Source organism: Rhipicephalus sanguineus, chromosome 2 (genome assembly GCF_013339695.2).
Source record: "Rhipicephalus sanguineus isolate Rsan-2018 chromosome 2, BIME_Rsan_1.4, whole genome shotgun sequence".
NCBI lineage: Eukaryota > Metazoa > Arthropoda > Arachnida > Ixodida > Ixodidae > Rhipicephalus > Rhipicephalus sanguineus.
Genome location: NC_051177.1, coordinates 35,463,917 through 35,479,722, shown reverse-complemented (window position 1 = coordinate 35,479,722; position 15,806 = coordinate 35,463,917). Strand labels below are relative to the sequence as shown.

The following is a 15,806-nucleotide window of genomic DNA, read 5'->3' as shown; positions in this document are numbered from 1 at the left end:
GTCCTCGTTTTTTGACTTCTGTTCATGTTGTTTGTACTCTATATACAGCGAGCGGTGGGTCGTTGAGGGACGTCACACGTACATGGACCTCTTAGTGTTTCGCGTGCATATTGATTTCCATGACTAAAAACGTATTTCGGTCATGATGCAAGCTGTATAAGGTCCGTCGTCGGCGCAAGAAGTAGTTAGCGATACATTACTTCCACACGGTGACCGTTTCGAAAGACAACGTTACCACAAACATATCTAAACAATCCATTACTATATGTTGCGCTATGACTTTCCTTATTGATTGAGAAACTGGAGCTGCGTATAGAAGGGTCGAATAAGGCTTAGGATAGCAAACTTGTCTTAAACCAGTTCGCCGAAGCGCTGCAGTTTTGTTAGTCATAAAGAATCGACATACCTCATGTTCCCTCTTTCAATAAGTAAAAATACGCTATCATTTCATACAAATCTTAACTTTGTTTGATATAACGCAGTGCTCACGTGATGGCTTGAGACAAGTTAGCTGAGGCTATTTGCTGACACCTAGCGTGTTTAAGTGCCACAGAGTTCGTTGAAAACCATCAACAGCTATCATTGCTCGGCCTACCCAAAAAGCTGTGTATTATGTGTATTTACGCCGACAGCAAAAAAATGCAATAATTCAAACACCGCTGAGTTGTAGATCTACAGCAAAGGCTCTCGCTTTAGTGGACCAAACACGTCCTCGTTTTTTGACTTCTGTTCATGTTGTTTGTACTCTATATACAGCGAGCGGTGGGTCGTTGAGGACGTCACACGTACATGGACCTCTTAGTGTTTCGCATGCATATTGATTTCCATGACTAAAAACGTATTTCGGTCATCATGCAAGCTGTATAAGGTCCGCCGTCGGCGCAAGAAGTAGTTAGCGATACATTACTTCCACACGGTGACCGTTTCGAAAGACAACGTTACCACAAACATATCTAAACAATCCATTACTATATGTTCCGCTATGACTTTCCTTATTGATTGAGAAACTGGAGCTGTGTATAGAAGGGTCGAATAAGGCTTAGGATAGCAAACTTGTCTTAAACCAGTTCGCCGAAGCGCTGCAGTTTTGTTAGGGACGTGAAACGAAGTTACACTTTAATGCCGGGCTATACAATTAAGATAATAAACAGCTCCAGTCTAATCCAGTGCGGGACAATGAGTGCATTTTGCGTCGGCCTTTCCAGCGAGATACTGCGCATGGAAGGTCAAAAATTATGTGACGTTAGCAGAATAGGTCGACGTAAGGGTGACGTTTTTTACAGACACCAGTGTACTCGACTTTCTTTGAATCAACTACGCCACAGCACACAAAGATATTTGCCCGTGGTGTGGGAGCACACCGACCCTCTACCACATCACATGAGAATGCACATGTGATGTGGTAGAGGCATTGCTGTCCATACCTGCCCTCTGGGTCCATCTCAGGCTGGTCCGGAGGGCCGGAATGATGGCGAGGGCAAGCGGTGTCTTGGAATAGGGGCTCGGCCACTCGGCGTTGCCCCGTTTTAGAGGCAACGAAATTTTTTGTGCAAATAAAGTTTTGTTCTTCGCTGTGTGCTGTGTCATGGATACGTTAGACGAGCGGGCGTCGCCGAAATCTGTTCCCCACGCATGCTCATGTAAAACGCTAGCAAACAGTCTCTATATAACGCTCCGTTACAATGCGGCGAATAATTTATGAACAATACCACTGCTGATTTCTCACGTACAAGACAAGTGATCAATTAAACAGTTAGCCCAACAGTGGCTGCGTGGCGTATAAGCCCGAGCCCAAAGCCTGACGAAGACGATAGTGAAAGCATCTGCACTCTGCCTTCCACAAGCCAATGCCTGCAAACTCCAATGCTGCAAGTCCATATCAACGCAGTACGGGGCAACACAATACTGAATTTTTATTCGTGCCTTAGCGAAGCGCGTGTGTTCAATACTAAATTGTTTCATTCGTGCCTTAGGGATGTATTTTTTAGTGCTGCGGCAGTAGTGTCGCGATGTCATTTGCATTCACTCTTCGAATGATAGTTGTCTCCTACGTTTGGGTGCATGTTTTTTTTTCCTTCTTTTTATCTAACTAGACATATAACTATGAAAGGCTCACAAGAAGATAGCTCAAGAGGACAGAGTGATCGGCTACTTGGTAGTGCATAATTCAGAACTGTAGCGCAAAGGATCACACGGAGGGTGACCTCCCGTATCTGTCGCCCTCCGTGTGATTCTTGGCGCTACAGTTCTGAAGACAGCACCAGCCACTGCAAATGCTAGCTTGTGATAGCAAGAACGACTTTGCGCGATCTCAGATCCCAGAGACACGTAGGACGTATTACAGACTTGAGAAAAGGGGCGTATCAAAATGACGCAGGCAATAAATAACACATCAAAGTCAGACAAAACGTGCTGCTATCGGTAACTATACTGTATGGTCTTCATTGACACAGCCGAGTTGTGATGTCACATTTCAGAAATTCTCGATGTTGATCATTTTGAACACCGTACACATATCAGGGATATCACGCCGCTTTCCGTGGTTGAGTATAATTAATACTCTAAACGTCAAGCTTATTTGCTAAACATAAAGTACTGCAAACGCATTTATTACCCGTCATACGAAAAAAAAAAAGTCATAGATGAATGTTAGACTTTCTACAGATAAATTAAGCAGCGTCTGAAAAAAATTTTCGTGATCAAAGCCGTTGTGAGCCGTCCGGATTCAGGTATCCCATCCTCGCCACATCACGAGGGTGCATCTTGCAGTAAACGGCCGTAGTGCACAAAAACACGAGCTGAAATAGATATTGAGACGCATCGTGTAAGCTTGTGACGAGTACGCTCGAATCAAGACAAAAGGATGGGGTTGCGCAAATGCCGCTTACCACGAGAAGCTGCGATTGCAGCAACGAATAAATCCCCTGCACATACGCAAGATCTTCCATGATATACGTGTCGAACAGAATGCCGGCGAAGTGGCTGAAAGAAAGTTACAACAAAGCTTAGGGTGAAGTTTCTGAGCTTCGAGACTACCTTCTCATTTAAAGAAATCATAACTTAGGGCAATTCTCACAGAAATTTACACCTCATGACTGCACGATGAACTGCACTATAGCACAACGACAGCATGTTCCTTCTCTGAACACCTATAAAGTCACTGCAACATTTGATCCATGTAACAGCTGGTTCTAAACAGGTGTGCAGTCATTGTGCCCCGTTCACAAGTTTCAACTCGGCTAGGACTACAAAGTACTCTCTCTCTCTCTCTTAAAAGCTGTAAAGGCACTAAAAGATTGATGCGTATCAAATGTACGACATGCCTCAGACAAAAACAACTTGTTCCAAAGAATCGCGCTATCGATCAGTGTTGCGGAGTTGCCACTCCGCAATCGGAATGACTCTGGAATCATTCCACATTTTAGCGACCCCGGAATGGAATGGGAATGCAATGTAGACAACGCTTGGAGGAATGGAATGGGAATGGAACTAAGCTCTTTTTCCGGAAATAGAGCACGTTTTCGTCTATGCGCTGTTTTTCAAACTTCAAACATTAGTAATTCAGAGCCTCACCATACATTTATATAGGCAACGCGCCTACCACAATGCTGTCCTTATATAGACTGTGTTGCTCCGAAGTTTGTCTCTATTCTTCGCGTAACTGCGGTTCTGTGCCGTTGGTATCCGTCGTGCGGAACTACGGCGGCGGTGTTCACTGCAAGTTTTAGTATACCAGCTTGCCCGCCGTCTCACCTCATACTCCCCCCACCCTCTTGCAATACTGTGCCCCTGTCTAGGCACTCCAGAAGCATGGCATAACTGCTTGGTCTTCTTGAACACTACTTTTGTCAGCATAAAAATACGCTATGTCGTCATTTTAGCATTCACACATTTACGCTTAAAAAATATTAATACCACCATTCGTTCAAACTTGCTGACCCAGCAAATGCTATAGGCAGCGGGAGAACTGCCCCTATGGGAATTAGTAGGGTGGTGTACTGCAGGAGATACGTCCCCAAGCTAATATCACTTGACCTTGGTAACGTGTTTTGCGTACTTTTCTAGTTCTTAATGCATCTGGTGACATCAGCTCTGCGGTCATTCTTAACCGGATGAAACTATCAAGGTGCCTTTCCTACATTGACGAATTACAGGAATGGAATTGAGCTGCCCGGCCATACCCGGAGTTTGAATGCGCTAAGGTTTTTTCATTGCGAGGAATTGAAACGAATGGAATTGTGGTAAGTTCTAATTCCCCGTAATGGAATTGGAATGGAATGGAGGCGCCCATTCCGCAACACTGCTATCGATGTACATTTTTCAAGAGTATGCAAACATAAGTACACAATAAAAACCTGAATATATCCGCTTCTTGGACAGGCCGCCATTAATTTGGATTTGCGGCCTATTCTAAAACGGGCTAGCGATATGTACTGAGCCGTTCGACCGAATTAAGTCACAAATTACTGGATAATTCAGTCTTCTCAGATCTAGTGGTCTCTAAACTTTCGATGCCGACTTTACATGCACGTTTTTATTTGGAATGTCATCAAACGCGCGTTTTCCGCGTACACAATCTGGTTAGCTTGATGCTGACCTTACCCGAAGGAGATTGCAGTGCATGTTACACCAGAGAGCACGATGACAGAATACCTTGCCCCAACTTCATTCCTGAAACAGAAGCAAGCAAACGCTTGTCAGGGGAACGCGTAGGCGTGACTCCCAGTCCGTACAAGTTGCAGGCTTACAGCTTTACGCTAAAGGACTTTGGATGTTCAATGCACATAGCGATGACGACAGCGCAATCACCACTTACATATTGTGCTGATAACAGTGGACAAAGGCTGACATAAAGGACATTCCGCAGCCTCCAACGATGAGTACCTGGCTTGTGACGATTAAACACGTGCGCTGACCACTGCGAAGAAAGAAGCTTGGCTAGGAACTAAATGTTAGCGCCTCCTTATACCCTCCAGTCAAATAAAGTGAGAAACACACATTACTTCATTATCACGTGTTGAATGCGTCCTAGGCGCGCACAGTTTTTATTTGTAATGCGCTCTACCGTCGGGATTTTTTCACATGGTAACATCACCAAAAGCTAGTTAGTATAAAAATTTGCGTAAGCGTATTTTCAAACAGAGCTAGTATTGGTTACGCTAGTACACTCTCTTGAGGAAGCCTCGCGTTTTGACCGGTTACGACTGAAATAGAAAGCCAAGTCTGAGGTTGAGAGCAGGGCCGCAAGGCACCCTTTGTAGAAAACTAATTAAACTTGCACCGAGGGCGCTGTAGCCATTACAACGTCATTCCCAACTTCAATTATACGCACTGTAATGAAGGCAGTGGACACGGGGCTCAAGCAGTAGACAGGTGGTAGTGGTCACGGGGCTCGAGCAAGAGAGAAGAGGAAGACGACATACTGCAATCGCTGGCCTCCTTCGTGTTAGCCTGTGTGCAAAGTAAACCACTGCTTCGTCGGGTCAACTCCTGCCTTTAAAACACGCCATTTTAACTGGTGGAGGTGCTGGATAGCATCTGGTCCTCACCCTGGAACTGCTGGAACTTCGCAGCCAGACACTACGTCGACCTTTCACGATGAATGATTCGGGACCGTCTCAGGGCACTCCGGATCCCGTGCCTGCACCTGTCTTCTGCCCTGGCGCACTCCGGCAACGCGATCCACCCATATTTGGTGGTACCGACGACCAAGATGTCGAAGATTGGATTGCCGAGCACGAACTAGTGAGCGTTTACTATAAGTGGAACGCCAGCCACAAGCTCACAAATGTGAACTTTTACTTGACCGGCGTCGCGAAACTGTGGTATAGAAATTATCAAAGCGATTTGTCTACGTGGTCAGAATTCGCGACAACTCTCACGGAAGTCTTTGGCCGTCTTGCTGTGCGTCGGCTTCGTGCTTAAAGGAACACTAAAGGCAAATAACATTTATGTCAGAGTGAAAGCTCAATGTATGTCAACGTCTAAAACGGCAGTATTATCAACAGCAGTGCCCTACTTACCGAGAAATTAAGCTAAATGTATCAAACGATGAGCGCCACGAGTGGCACATTTTGGCAGTAATCCCGATGACGTGGGAGAGTCTGAATACAATTAATCACTAGTAATCAAACTAGCTGCAATAAAAAAAAGAACCTTCCTGTGCATCAAGAGACGTGATAGAATGTTGTTTGTTCGTTTCTGTTTGATTCATGGAAAGAAGAACCTCTTTGGCGTTGCCATGGGGAACGGCGCGCGTGGTTCAAAAGTTGCGTTTTCGCCGAACTGCGCTTCGCCCGGCGCCCTGCTTTGCTCACGTGGTCGCGTGTCAGTGGTAGTTTCGGTATCGCGTACTGCCAGCGTGTGTTTTGCACGCTCGTGAAAGTCGCTCTGATAGAAAGTTCGACAAAATACCGTATGCATGTGATGTTGCCAGATGCCCGAATGGTGCACGCCGCCAGAGCACGCCGCCACGCAGTAAAGGTGGGCAACGTTGGGCACGGCAACAGTGACGTGCGAAATACCGCTTTCAGGCGGGTGACTTGAAGTGCGCTGACGCGATGCGGACCATTATTTCAAAATAAGCACTACCTTGGCATAAAAGTAGCATTACGAGGTTTCCGGACCGCTATTTCAACAATCAACGTCGACTTAATGTTTGCCTTTAGTGTCCCTTTAACAGCGCTTGCGCGGCCGCGTAAAGCGAAAATATGGGACTTTCACAAGCTACATCGAAGATGTGCTCTTCCTCTGCAAGCTCGTCAATTCGACTCTGGACGAGGCAGGCAAGATCAAGCACATCATGAAAGGCATCGATGACGGTGCATTCCAGATTCTTGCTGCAAAAAGTCCGCAGACGATCGCTGATGTAATTCAGCTTTGCCAGAACTCCGATGAGCTGCGTAGGCAGCGCGCTTCCACACGTTGCGCCGCTCAAGACACAGCGGATCTTTCATCTTCGGACTTTCGCCATGACACCACCGACCACTCCGCTTTAATGCCACTCATAAAGCAGTACATTCGCGAGGAGGTTGCACGGCAGCTATATATAATCACGAGGGCATCCGAGCCGCTTGCGCTCTTGTCACCTTCCCTTCGTCACGTCATTGCATAGCAGGTTGCCGCGGCCTTGCCACCAAGTCATACTTAACCGCCTGTTACAGCACTACTGACGTATGCTGCCGCTGTTGCTCGGCCACGTGCTTCACCGCCTCCGGCTACATTCCAACCAACTTGTAACGCTTATACGTCGCCGCCAACTGCACGCCCGTTTAACGCTTCCTACTCGACCAACAGTGCTCCTGCCGTCAGCCCATGGCGCACACCTGATAATCGGCCCATATGCGTTTCATGTGGCAAACCCGGTCACATGGCTCGCTACTGCCGCCGTCGCAGCTTCCCTTCTCGTGACAATACAGGGGCCTCCAACTACCTGTCTGCTCAACCTCGATATCCAGTTCCTGCCGATCCTTTTACGGACATACCTCCTAGTCGCCGACCATTCGACTCACGCCGTTCGCCTTCACCCCGTCGCCGATTAATTTCTCCAATGTTACGCCGTCACATCCCACCCCGAGGGGAAAACTGACAGGCGCAGTTCCGGACGCAAGAACTGCGCTGCCGGCGCAAATTTCAAGACCTAATTGCTGTCCCCCGAACGAAATCGAACTCTCCATAGATGGCGTTGACGTTCACGCACCTGTTGACACTGGAGCTGCCGTATCTGTAATTAGTGAAAAACTCTGCCGAAATCTGAACAAAGTAACCACTCGACTTACCGACCTCTCTTCGCAGACAGCTACGTCCCATCATGTTCAGCCTTCAGCATTGTGCACTGCGCGAGTCGTCATCCAAGGTGTCCTGTATGTCGTCGAATTTGTCGTTTTATTCCGTTCTTCGCACGACGTTATTCTTAGGTGGAATTTCCTTTTGTCAAATCCTGCTGTGGTCGACTGCGCTCGTTCCGAACTCACGTTATCTGTGACGTGCTTCGACTCCGATGATCGAGCTTCGTGTAAAGTGTTTGCTGCTTCTGACGTCGACATTGCGCCTTCTCAGCCATCCCTCGTCCCGGTGTCATGTGCCTCTTCTCCGGAATCACCTGCTTTGTTTATACCATCGGCCACTTCTGCGCGCCGTCGAAATTTCTCGCTTCCGTATGCCGTCATCACTTTCTGCGATGGTCACGCGGCCATTTATGTGTGCAATTCCTCGGATAGCCCGCCATCACTACTCCGCGGAGAATGCCTAGGAAGCTACGAACTTTATGACTGCGTTCTCACGGCTACAATACCCGATCCCACGGCATCCCTCCCGACTTTGTGCTGTCACCTCACCCACTGCGGCTAATAATGTTAGTGGACGTCTTCTCCAGTGCCATTTATTCCGAGCTCACACCAACCCAGCGAAAGGAGATCATGAACCTCCTAGAGCGTTTTCGCACTTCATTCGACCGTGACCAGCCATGCTTAGGCCGAGCATCCGCAGTCGTTCACCGCATTGACACCGGTCAACAAGCCCCGCTAAGACAACGTCCATATAGCGAGTGATCTGCTGAACGCCGTGTCATCGACGAACAAGTGGACGACATGATGAAACGTGGCATCATCAAGCCCTCAAACAGTCCCTGGGCTTCACCGGTAGTCCTCGTCAAGAAAAAAATGCCAGGCATGTGCAGAAAGCGCAGCACAGTCACAGCAAAAGCTAGGAAAGCCGCATTCTAGAGCTCGTTATAAACTATCTTGTGGCTACTAATACAAGTACACTAGCAACGTACCCACTACGCCACAAATCATAATTTTTTTGAAGTTGGGAAGCACCCAATACGACATTATTCGTCATTCTGCGGAGAAGCGAGGTACCATATGTAAAGCACTGTGTGCACTCTGTTGACGCGATGGTTGATGACGATGAAGAATTATGGCAGAGCCCTTTGTAATGGGTTGGAAGCATTAAACGACCCACTAGTTATGTAATTCACCTTGTGTGACGCCCGGTCGTTATTTAACTCTTCCACCACGCTTTATAACATAGATTAACGTGAGAAAGAGAGAGAGGGAATTAACTTTATTGAAACCCTGAGGAAATGGATCATGGGAGCATTATGGGCTTCCTTGGCTACCAATAGAAGTGCACTTGCGAGAAACCCACTACGCTATAAATCATAATTTTTGTGAAGTAGGGAAACAGCCACTATGCAATTTTTCGTCATTATACGGAGAACCGTGGTACCCGCTGAACACCTGTAAGGCATTAGTTGCACTTTGTTGATGCTGTGGCTGATGACGATGAATAGTTATGGCAGAGCTCTTTGTAATGGGTTGCAAGCATTCAACAACCCACTCGTTGAGCAATTCGCATTGTATGACGCCTGGTTACAAAATTCGCGTTGTGTGACGCGTGGTTGTTGTTTTACTCTTCTACCAGACTACATTACATATGTGAATGTGGTTCCTTCCCGACATGAAGCCTGTAAGGGTATTTTTGCATAGTAGTTATTTCGCGCGATAGCGGTTACGGACACCGGCGGCGGCGGCGGCGGACAACTACGGCGCCAAAAACGGCCCTTGTTGTGATCTCATAACAGCTTTCGCTGTAAAAAGACGGGTCCATCAGGTTCTGCGTGGACTACCGCCGGCTCAACAAAATAACGCTCAAAGACGTATACCCTCTCCTTCGTATCGATGATGCCTTAGACTGCCTGCAGGGAGCATAGTTCTTTTTAAATGCGAAGCATTTCTTAGCGAACTTCTGCGACTTTGAGCGTATCTTTCTCTCTATCTATCTAGCCGCCTACGACTTTGTGCTCTCCTGGTCACTTGGTTCATCGAATGTGCACCAAAATTGGTATGGCGTAACATGACTGTATGACGAACATAAATGACAAGTCATAACATGAAAATCATGACACGCATGTCATGTACAGCATGATTTACATGCTACGCTCATGGTGCGCTGGCGGCCGTTTCGCTAGTTTGATATACACCAAAATTGGTATCTTGCGACGTGACTGTGTGACGAACATAAATAACACGAGTTAACATGACAATCATGACACGCATGTCATGTACAGCATGACTTACGTGCCACGCTCATGGTGCGCTGGCGGCCGTTTCGCTAGCTTTATATACACCAAAATTGGTATCTTGCGATGTGACCGTGTAACGAACATAAATAACACGAGATAACATGAAAATAATGACACGCATGTCATGTATAGCATGACTTACGTGGCACGCTCATGGGGCGCTGGCGGCAGTTTCGCTAGCTTGATCTACCCCGAGATTGGTATTGCGCGACGTGACTGTATGACGAACATAAAAACTCGAGTTAACATGAAAATCATGACACGCATACCATGTACAGCATGACTTAAGTTCCACGCTCATGGGGCGCTGGCGGCGGTTTCGCTAGATTTATATACACCAAAATTGGTATCTTGTGACGTGACTGTGTAACGAACATAAATAACACGAGTTAACATGAAAATCATGAAACGCATGTCATGCACAGCATGACTTAAGTTCCACGCTCATGGGGCGCTGGCGGCCGTTTCGCTAGCTTGATATACACCAAAATTGGTATCTTGTGACGTGACTGTGTAACGAACATAAATAACACGAGTTAACATGAAAATCATGAAACGCATGTCATGCACAGCATGACTTAAGTTCCACGCTCATGGGGCGCTGGCGGCCGTTTCGCTAGCTTGATATACACCAAAATTGGTATCTGGCGACGTGACCGTGTGAGGAACATAAATAACACGAGTTAACATGAAAGTCATGACACGTATGTCATGTACAGCATGACTTCCGTGCCACGCTCATGGGGCGCTGGTGGCCGTTTCTCTAGCTTGATCGACCCCGAAGTTGGTATTGCGCGACGTTACTGTGTGACGAACATAAATAATAGGAGTTAACATGAAAACCATGACACGCATTTTCCTCAATGACATACAAGGCGATGTATGCAGCTCTTTGCTGGCTGCTTCGCATTACATCGATTCCCACAATGCGTGGGATCTGCCGGCTTTTCTTCGTTGGATTTACGTTTTACGTTCCGGCTATTGGCAGGTGCCCATGGCAGAGGACGACCACCCGAAGACAGCCTTTGTAACGCCTGATGGACTATATGAATTCACCGTCATGCCTTTTGGCCTCTGCAAGGCGCCTGTCACTTTCGAAAGAATGATAGATACTATTCTGCGAGGTTTGAAATGGAACACCTGCCTCTGCTATTTGGATGATATTGTGGTATTCTCAAACGACCTTGCGTCCCACCTCAGCCGCCTCGAGCAAGTCCTTACGTGCCTTTCCACGGCGGGACTTCAACTTAACTTGAAGAAATGCCACTTCGGAGCTCGCAAGCTTATCATCCTAGGTCACGTAGTTTCCAAGTAAGGTATCCTTCCTGACCCTACAAAACTTAGTGTTGCTGCGTTCCCGAAACCAACCACAATCAAAGAGCTCCGAAGCTTCATAGGCTTATGTTCTTATTTCCGCCGCTACGTCCGCAATCTTGTCTCCATTATCGCCCCCTTGACCAACCTTCTTGTCGGCAGTTCTGATTTATCAGCCTGGTTGCAGGCGTGCGAAGATGCATTTCAGGAACTCCGAGGCCTCCTCACGACGCCTCCCACATTGTGACATTTCGATCCATCTGCTCCACCAGAGATTCATACGGACGCTAGCGGCGTCGGCCTCGGTGCTATTCTTGCCCAACGCAAGCATGGCTTTGACGAGCACGTCGTTGCCTATGCCAGCCGCACCTTCACCAAAGCAGAGAACTACTACTCTGTTACTAAAAAAGAGTGCCTCGCCATTATTTGGGCATCTGAAAGTTTCGACCATATTTATATGGACGTCCGTTCGACATTGTGACTGACCATCATGCGCTATGCTGGTTATCTTCCCTAAAAGGTCCGAATGGTCGGCTCGCTTGTTGGGCATTACGCTTACAGGAATTCGACATCCGCGTTGTTTACCGTTCTGGCTGGAAGCATTCCGACGCCGATGCCCTATCCCGCTCGCCGTTGGCTTCTGAGCCTGTCTGCTTATCTATCTCCGCGAGCGGTGCCATGGCCATCAACATTTCTGACATGCTTTCCGAGCAACGCAAAGGCCCTTGGATCTCTTCGCTTTCGGACTTCCTCTCAAACCGCACGGCCGCTCCCATTTCCCGGACGCTTCGCCGCCAAGCACAACACTTCGTTGTTCGGGATAACCTGCTTTACCGCCGCAACTACAGCTCCATTGGCCGTAAATGGTTGCTCGTTATTCCCCGACATCTCCGATCTGACGTCTGCTCCACGTTCCACGATGACCCGCAATGTGGTGAGGCCGGTGTGTTAAGACATACACTCACTTGCAGCTTCCCGCTGGCCCGGTATGCCGTTTCGTTCGCCGCACGGTGTAAGAAAAATAATTTAGGTGTGGACACTCTCCGCCCGCCGCGAAGGAGAGCGCGTCCAGATAATGTTCGCCTTTAATACATGCGCCGGCCGCAGTTTCGTGGGGGGCGCTGCGACATGGGGGCTTAAGAAACCTATTGCGACGAGGCGAACGCGCGTTTTTCTTCTTTTTTTTTCACCTCATTGCATTTTTTTTTAACCATGCACGCTAGCAACTAGAGCAAGGAACGCATACCGCGTTTCTCGCGACCGCGCTCGCACCCGACGCACATAGCGTCCTTAAAAGCGTTGCGTACGTAAAAGCGCGGCGTCTTGCTTAGAGCGCGTGAGCAGTCTTTCTGCTCGCTGACTTCTCACGTGCGCAACGCCGTTACGGACGCTACGCACGCAGCTCGTCTTCTATAGTACATGCGCCGGCCGCGGTTGCGTGGGAGGCGCTGCGACATGGGGGCCGAGAGGAGGAAAGAGGCGAACATTATGTGGACGCGCCGTCGGGCGGAGTGTCCACACCTAAATTATTTTTCTTACACCGTGGTTCGCCGGTACACCAGGTCTTGCCTTGCGTGCCAACGACGCAAGACGCCCGTTCAACATACTACCGGTCCCTTGCAACCATTACCATGTACCGCCCGAGCTATTGATCGCGTCGGCATCGACTTCTACGGTCCGCTTGCCTACACTCCAAGCGGCAACCGCTGGGTCATTGTCGCTATCGATCACCTTACGCGGTACGCTGAAACAGCTGAATTAACTTCTGCTATCGCAAGAGACGTTGCCAGTTTCATACTGCAAAACCTTATCTTAAGGCATGGAGCACCTCGGGAGTTCCTAAGCGATCGCGGCCGAGTTTTAGATGCGAAGTATCTTAGGCCGAATACGTTACTGTGCCCGGCAGTGCTTAAAGGGCCCCTCACCAGGTTTGACAATTTTGAGCTAACGAGCCCAATGCATACGCTGGGCGTTCACGATCACGTCTGCCAAAATTTGCAACGCTACGCGCCGCGGAAATGGGTGAAATTTCAAGGTGAACGCTGCTTGCCCTTCCTCTCGCGGGCGCGCGCTTTAGAGAATGAGGGGATGACGTACATGAGGAAATGGCCCTACGTAGATGGTAGTGCTGTGACGTCGCTCCTCTACGTAGACGACTGTGCTCTGACGTCGCCAACAGTTGCACATGACACTGGGATAATTATTTGACACGACATGTGTAGTTCGTGTAATTTGTTGCTTGAGTAGATTAATAAAACTTGAGAGAAATAATGAGACACACAAAGGGAATGTGCGCGTCTTTTTCATTTTTTTTTTCGTGAATTGCAGCGAGATGCGGGGCTAATGTGCCTCCCTTTCCCATGCGTTCGTGTCCCCGCGGTTAGCGCATCGAGCAGACGCCAGCCCTGGAAACGAAAGTAATGTTCTGGCGCGTTCGAGCACTCATTATGCTAATTTATTCTACCGCGTCCAAGTAAACGTTAATGCGGCACTGGCTCAAGATACCGCCACTCTCGTGCCCGTACAAATGTCTCAACTTTCATGCCCGTCCCGCAGAAACAGGCAGCACACCACAGAGAACGCCGACAAAACGCCCACGGCCGCTACATCACGCTACATAAAAAAAAGGTAGCGGCCGTGCAACGCCGCTCGCGTGTTCGGGCTGGCTCGGGCACGTCATGCGCACGTGACCATGCATGCGCATGACGTGTACATGCGTATGTGTCAAGAGAAGAGGGCAGGGAAAGGATTTGGCTTGCTAAGGCTACACGGAGCGAGTGGCAAGGGTTTGAAACTCGCCTCCTCGCATCATGGTTTCGCGCCGCTACAAATTATTGTTTTTCTCAGCTCGTAATGAAACGATTTGAAAAATTCTTGCGGCATACTGCTCTTCATTCGGCACACAACAACTTCCAGCATCTAACTAAAATTTGCTATGTGGCCTGGTGAGGGGCCCTTTAAACATTTTGATTCTTCTTTTTCCGGCCTCTGCCTGTACTGTGCGGAGGTGGCTGACACCTACCACATAGTATGGGCATGCCAGCTCAATCCTTCTTTACCCCCCAACCCCAACCCTACCCGAGAGGACTGGGAGGCGGCCCTGCTCGGCTTCCAGGACCTTCCGGCCCAAAAAGCCATGGCCCGGCGTGTCAGGACAGCGGTAACGACCAATGGGGTCCCTGACTAGGGACTCCACCTGGTATTGTAAGGGAGCTCACCCACTAGGGGCTGGTTTCCCGAACAACCTCTCTGTATATAACAGCTTAATAAATGTTTACTACTACTACTAGGCCGAGCTCAATCCGGTGGTGGTGGTGTGCGGCGTGACCACCCTTACTGCGCATGCGCATACCCTCTCCACACACATCCTCTCCACTCACCCTCCCCTCCCCCTCTCCGCTCTCCCTGCTCCTTCCCCTCTCCACTTTCCCTCTCCCCTCTCCCTCTCCCATACCCTTCTCCCCTCCCCCTTTCCACTCTTCCTCTGAAACGGGGGCTAGACATGCCGAAATTCTCTCCTGCGCAACGCCGCGATGAGCTCGAGCGCATGCGCGTCCCCTCCCCTTCTATCTCCTCTCCTACGCTTCCCCCTTCTCGCCCGCCTGTCGACTGCGTTCCCCGCTCGCCCTGTGAGAATTAACGGCCAGGCTAGATGGAAGGTACGACGCGCGTAGCGTCCCTCTTCGCGTTCCACGACGCGAGGTCGGTAGCATGCCCAACGAACGCCAACGGAACGCGATCGTGCAAGTGCTCCGGCTTCGCATCGCCTCATGGTCCCCTTTAGCGGGAGATGGTGTAATTTTTTTCTCTCTGACGTTATTACAGCGTTGTTGAGCGAGTGTCGCATCATACACCGCACCACCACGGCATATCATCCGCAAACTAATGAAATGACAGAGCGTTTCAATCGTACACTTGGTGATATGCTGGCCATGCACGCTTCATCTGACCACTCCAATTGGGATAGCATACTGCCTTTCGTCACGTATGCCTACAACACTGCCACGGAGAGCACCACTGTATTTTCACCTTTCTATCTTCTTTATGGACGCGATCCATCATCCACAATGGACACAATTCTGCCTTATCCGACAACTGTCTCACGAGCAGCTGCACATGCTGAAGAATGTCGCCAGCTTGCTCGTGCGTTCACGTCGCAAGACCAGACACGCCAAAAACATCGCCATGATGCTTCGACTACGCCTACGTGCTTTGCTCCTAACGCATTGGTGTGGTTATGGATTCCGTCGAGTCCTCCGGGACTCTCCCGCAAGCTTTCTTCGAGGTACCACGGTCCCTGTCGGGTAGTACAACAAACATCACCGATCAACTACCTTGTAGAGCCGCTGGACGCATCTGCGGACAAGCGCCGTCGTGGACAAGAAATCGTGGACGTCTCTCGGCT

At 49.0% G+C, this 15,806-nt stretch overlaps 1 protein-coding gene across 1 annotated transcript in view; it reads right to left on the bottom strand.

The window, feature by feature from the left end:
* Positions 1–2,627: 2,627 nt before the first annotated feature.
* Positions 2,628–15,806, bottom strand: part of LOC119382735 (uncharacterized) — a 25,562-nt gene continuing 12,383 nt past the window's right edge. The window contains exons 5-8 of the mRNA XM_037650568.2: positions 4,817–4,918; positions 4,603–4,671; positions 2,889–2,982; positions 2,628–2,798 (exon numbers count right to left, since the gene is read on the bottom strand). Of these exons, the coding sequence (XP_037506496.2) occupies positions 2,700–2,798; positions 2,889–2,982; positions 4,603–4,671; positions 4,817–4,918 (364 nt within the window). The 3' untranslated portion in view covers positions 2,628–2,699. The remainder of the gene's footprint in view (positions 2,799–2,888; positions 2,983–4,602; positions 4,672–4,816; positions 4,919–15,806) is intronic.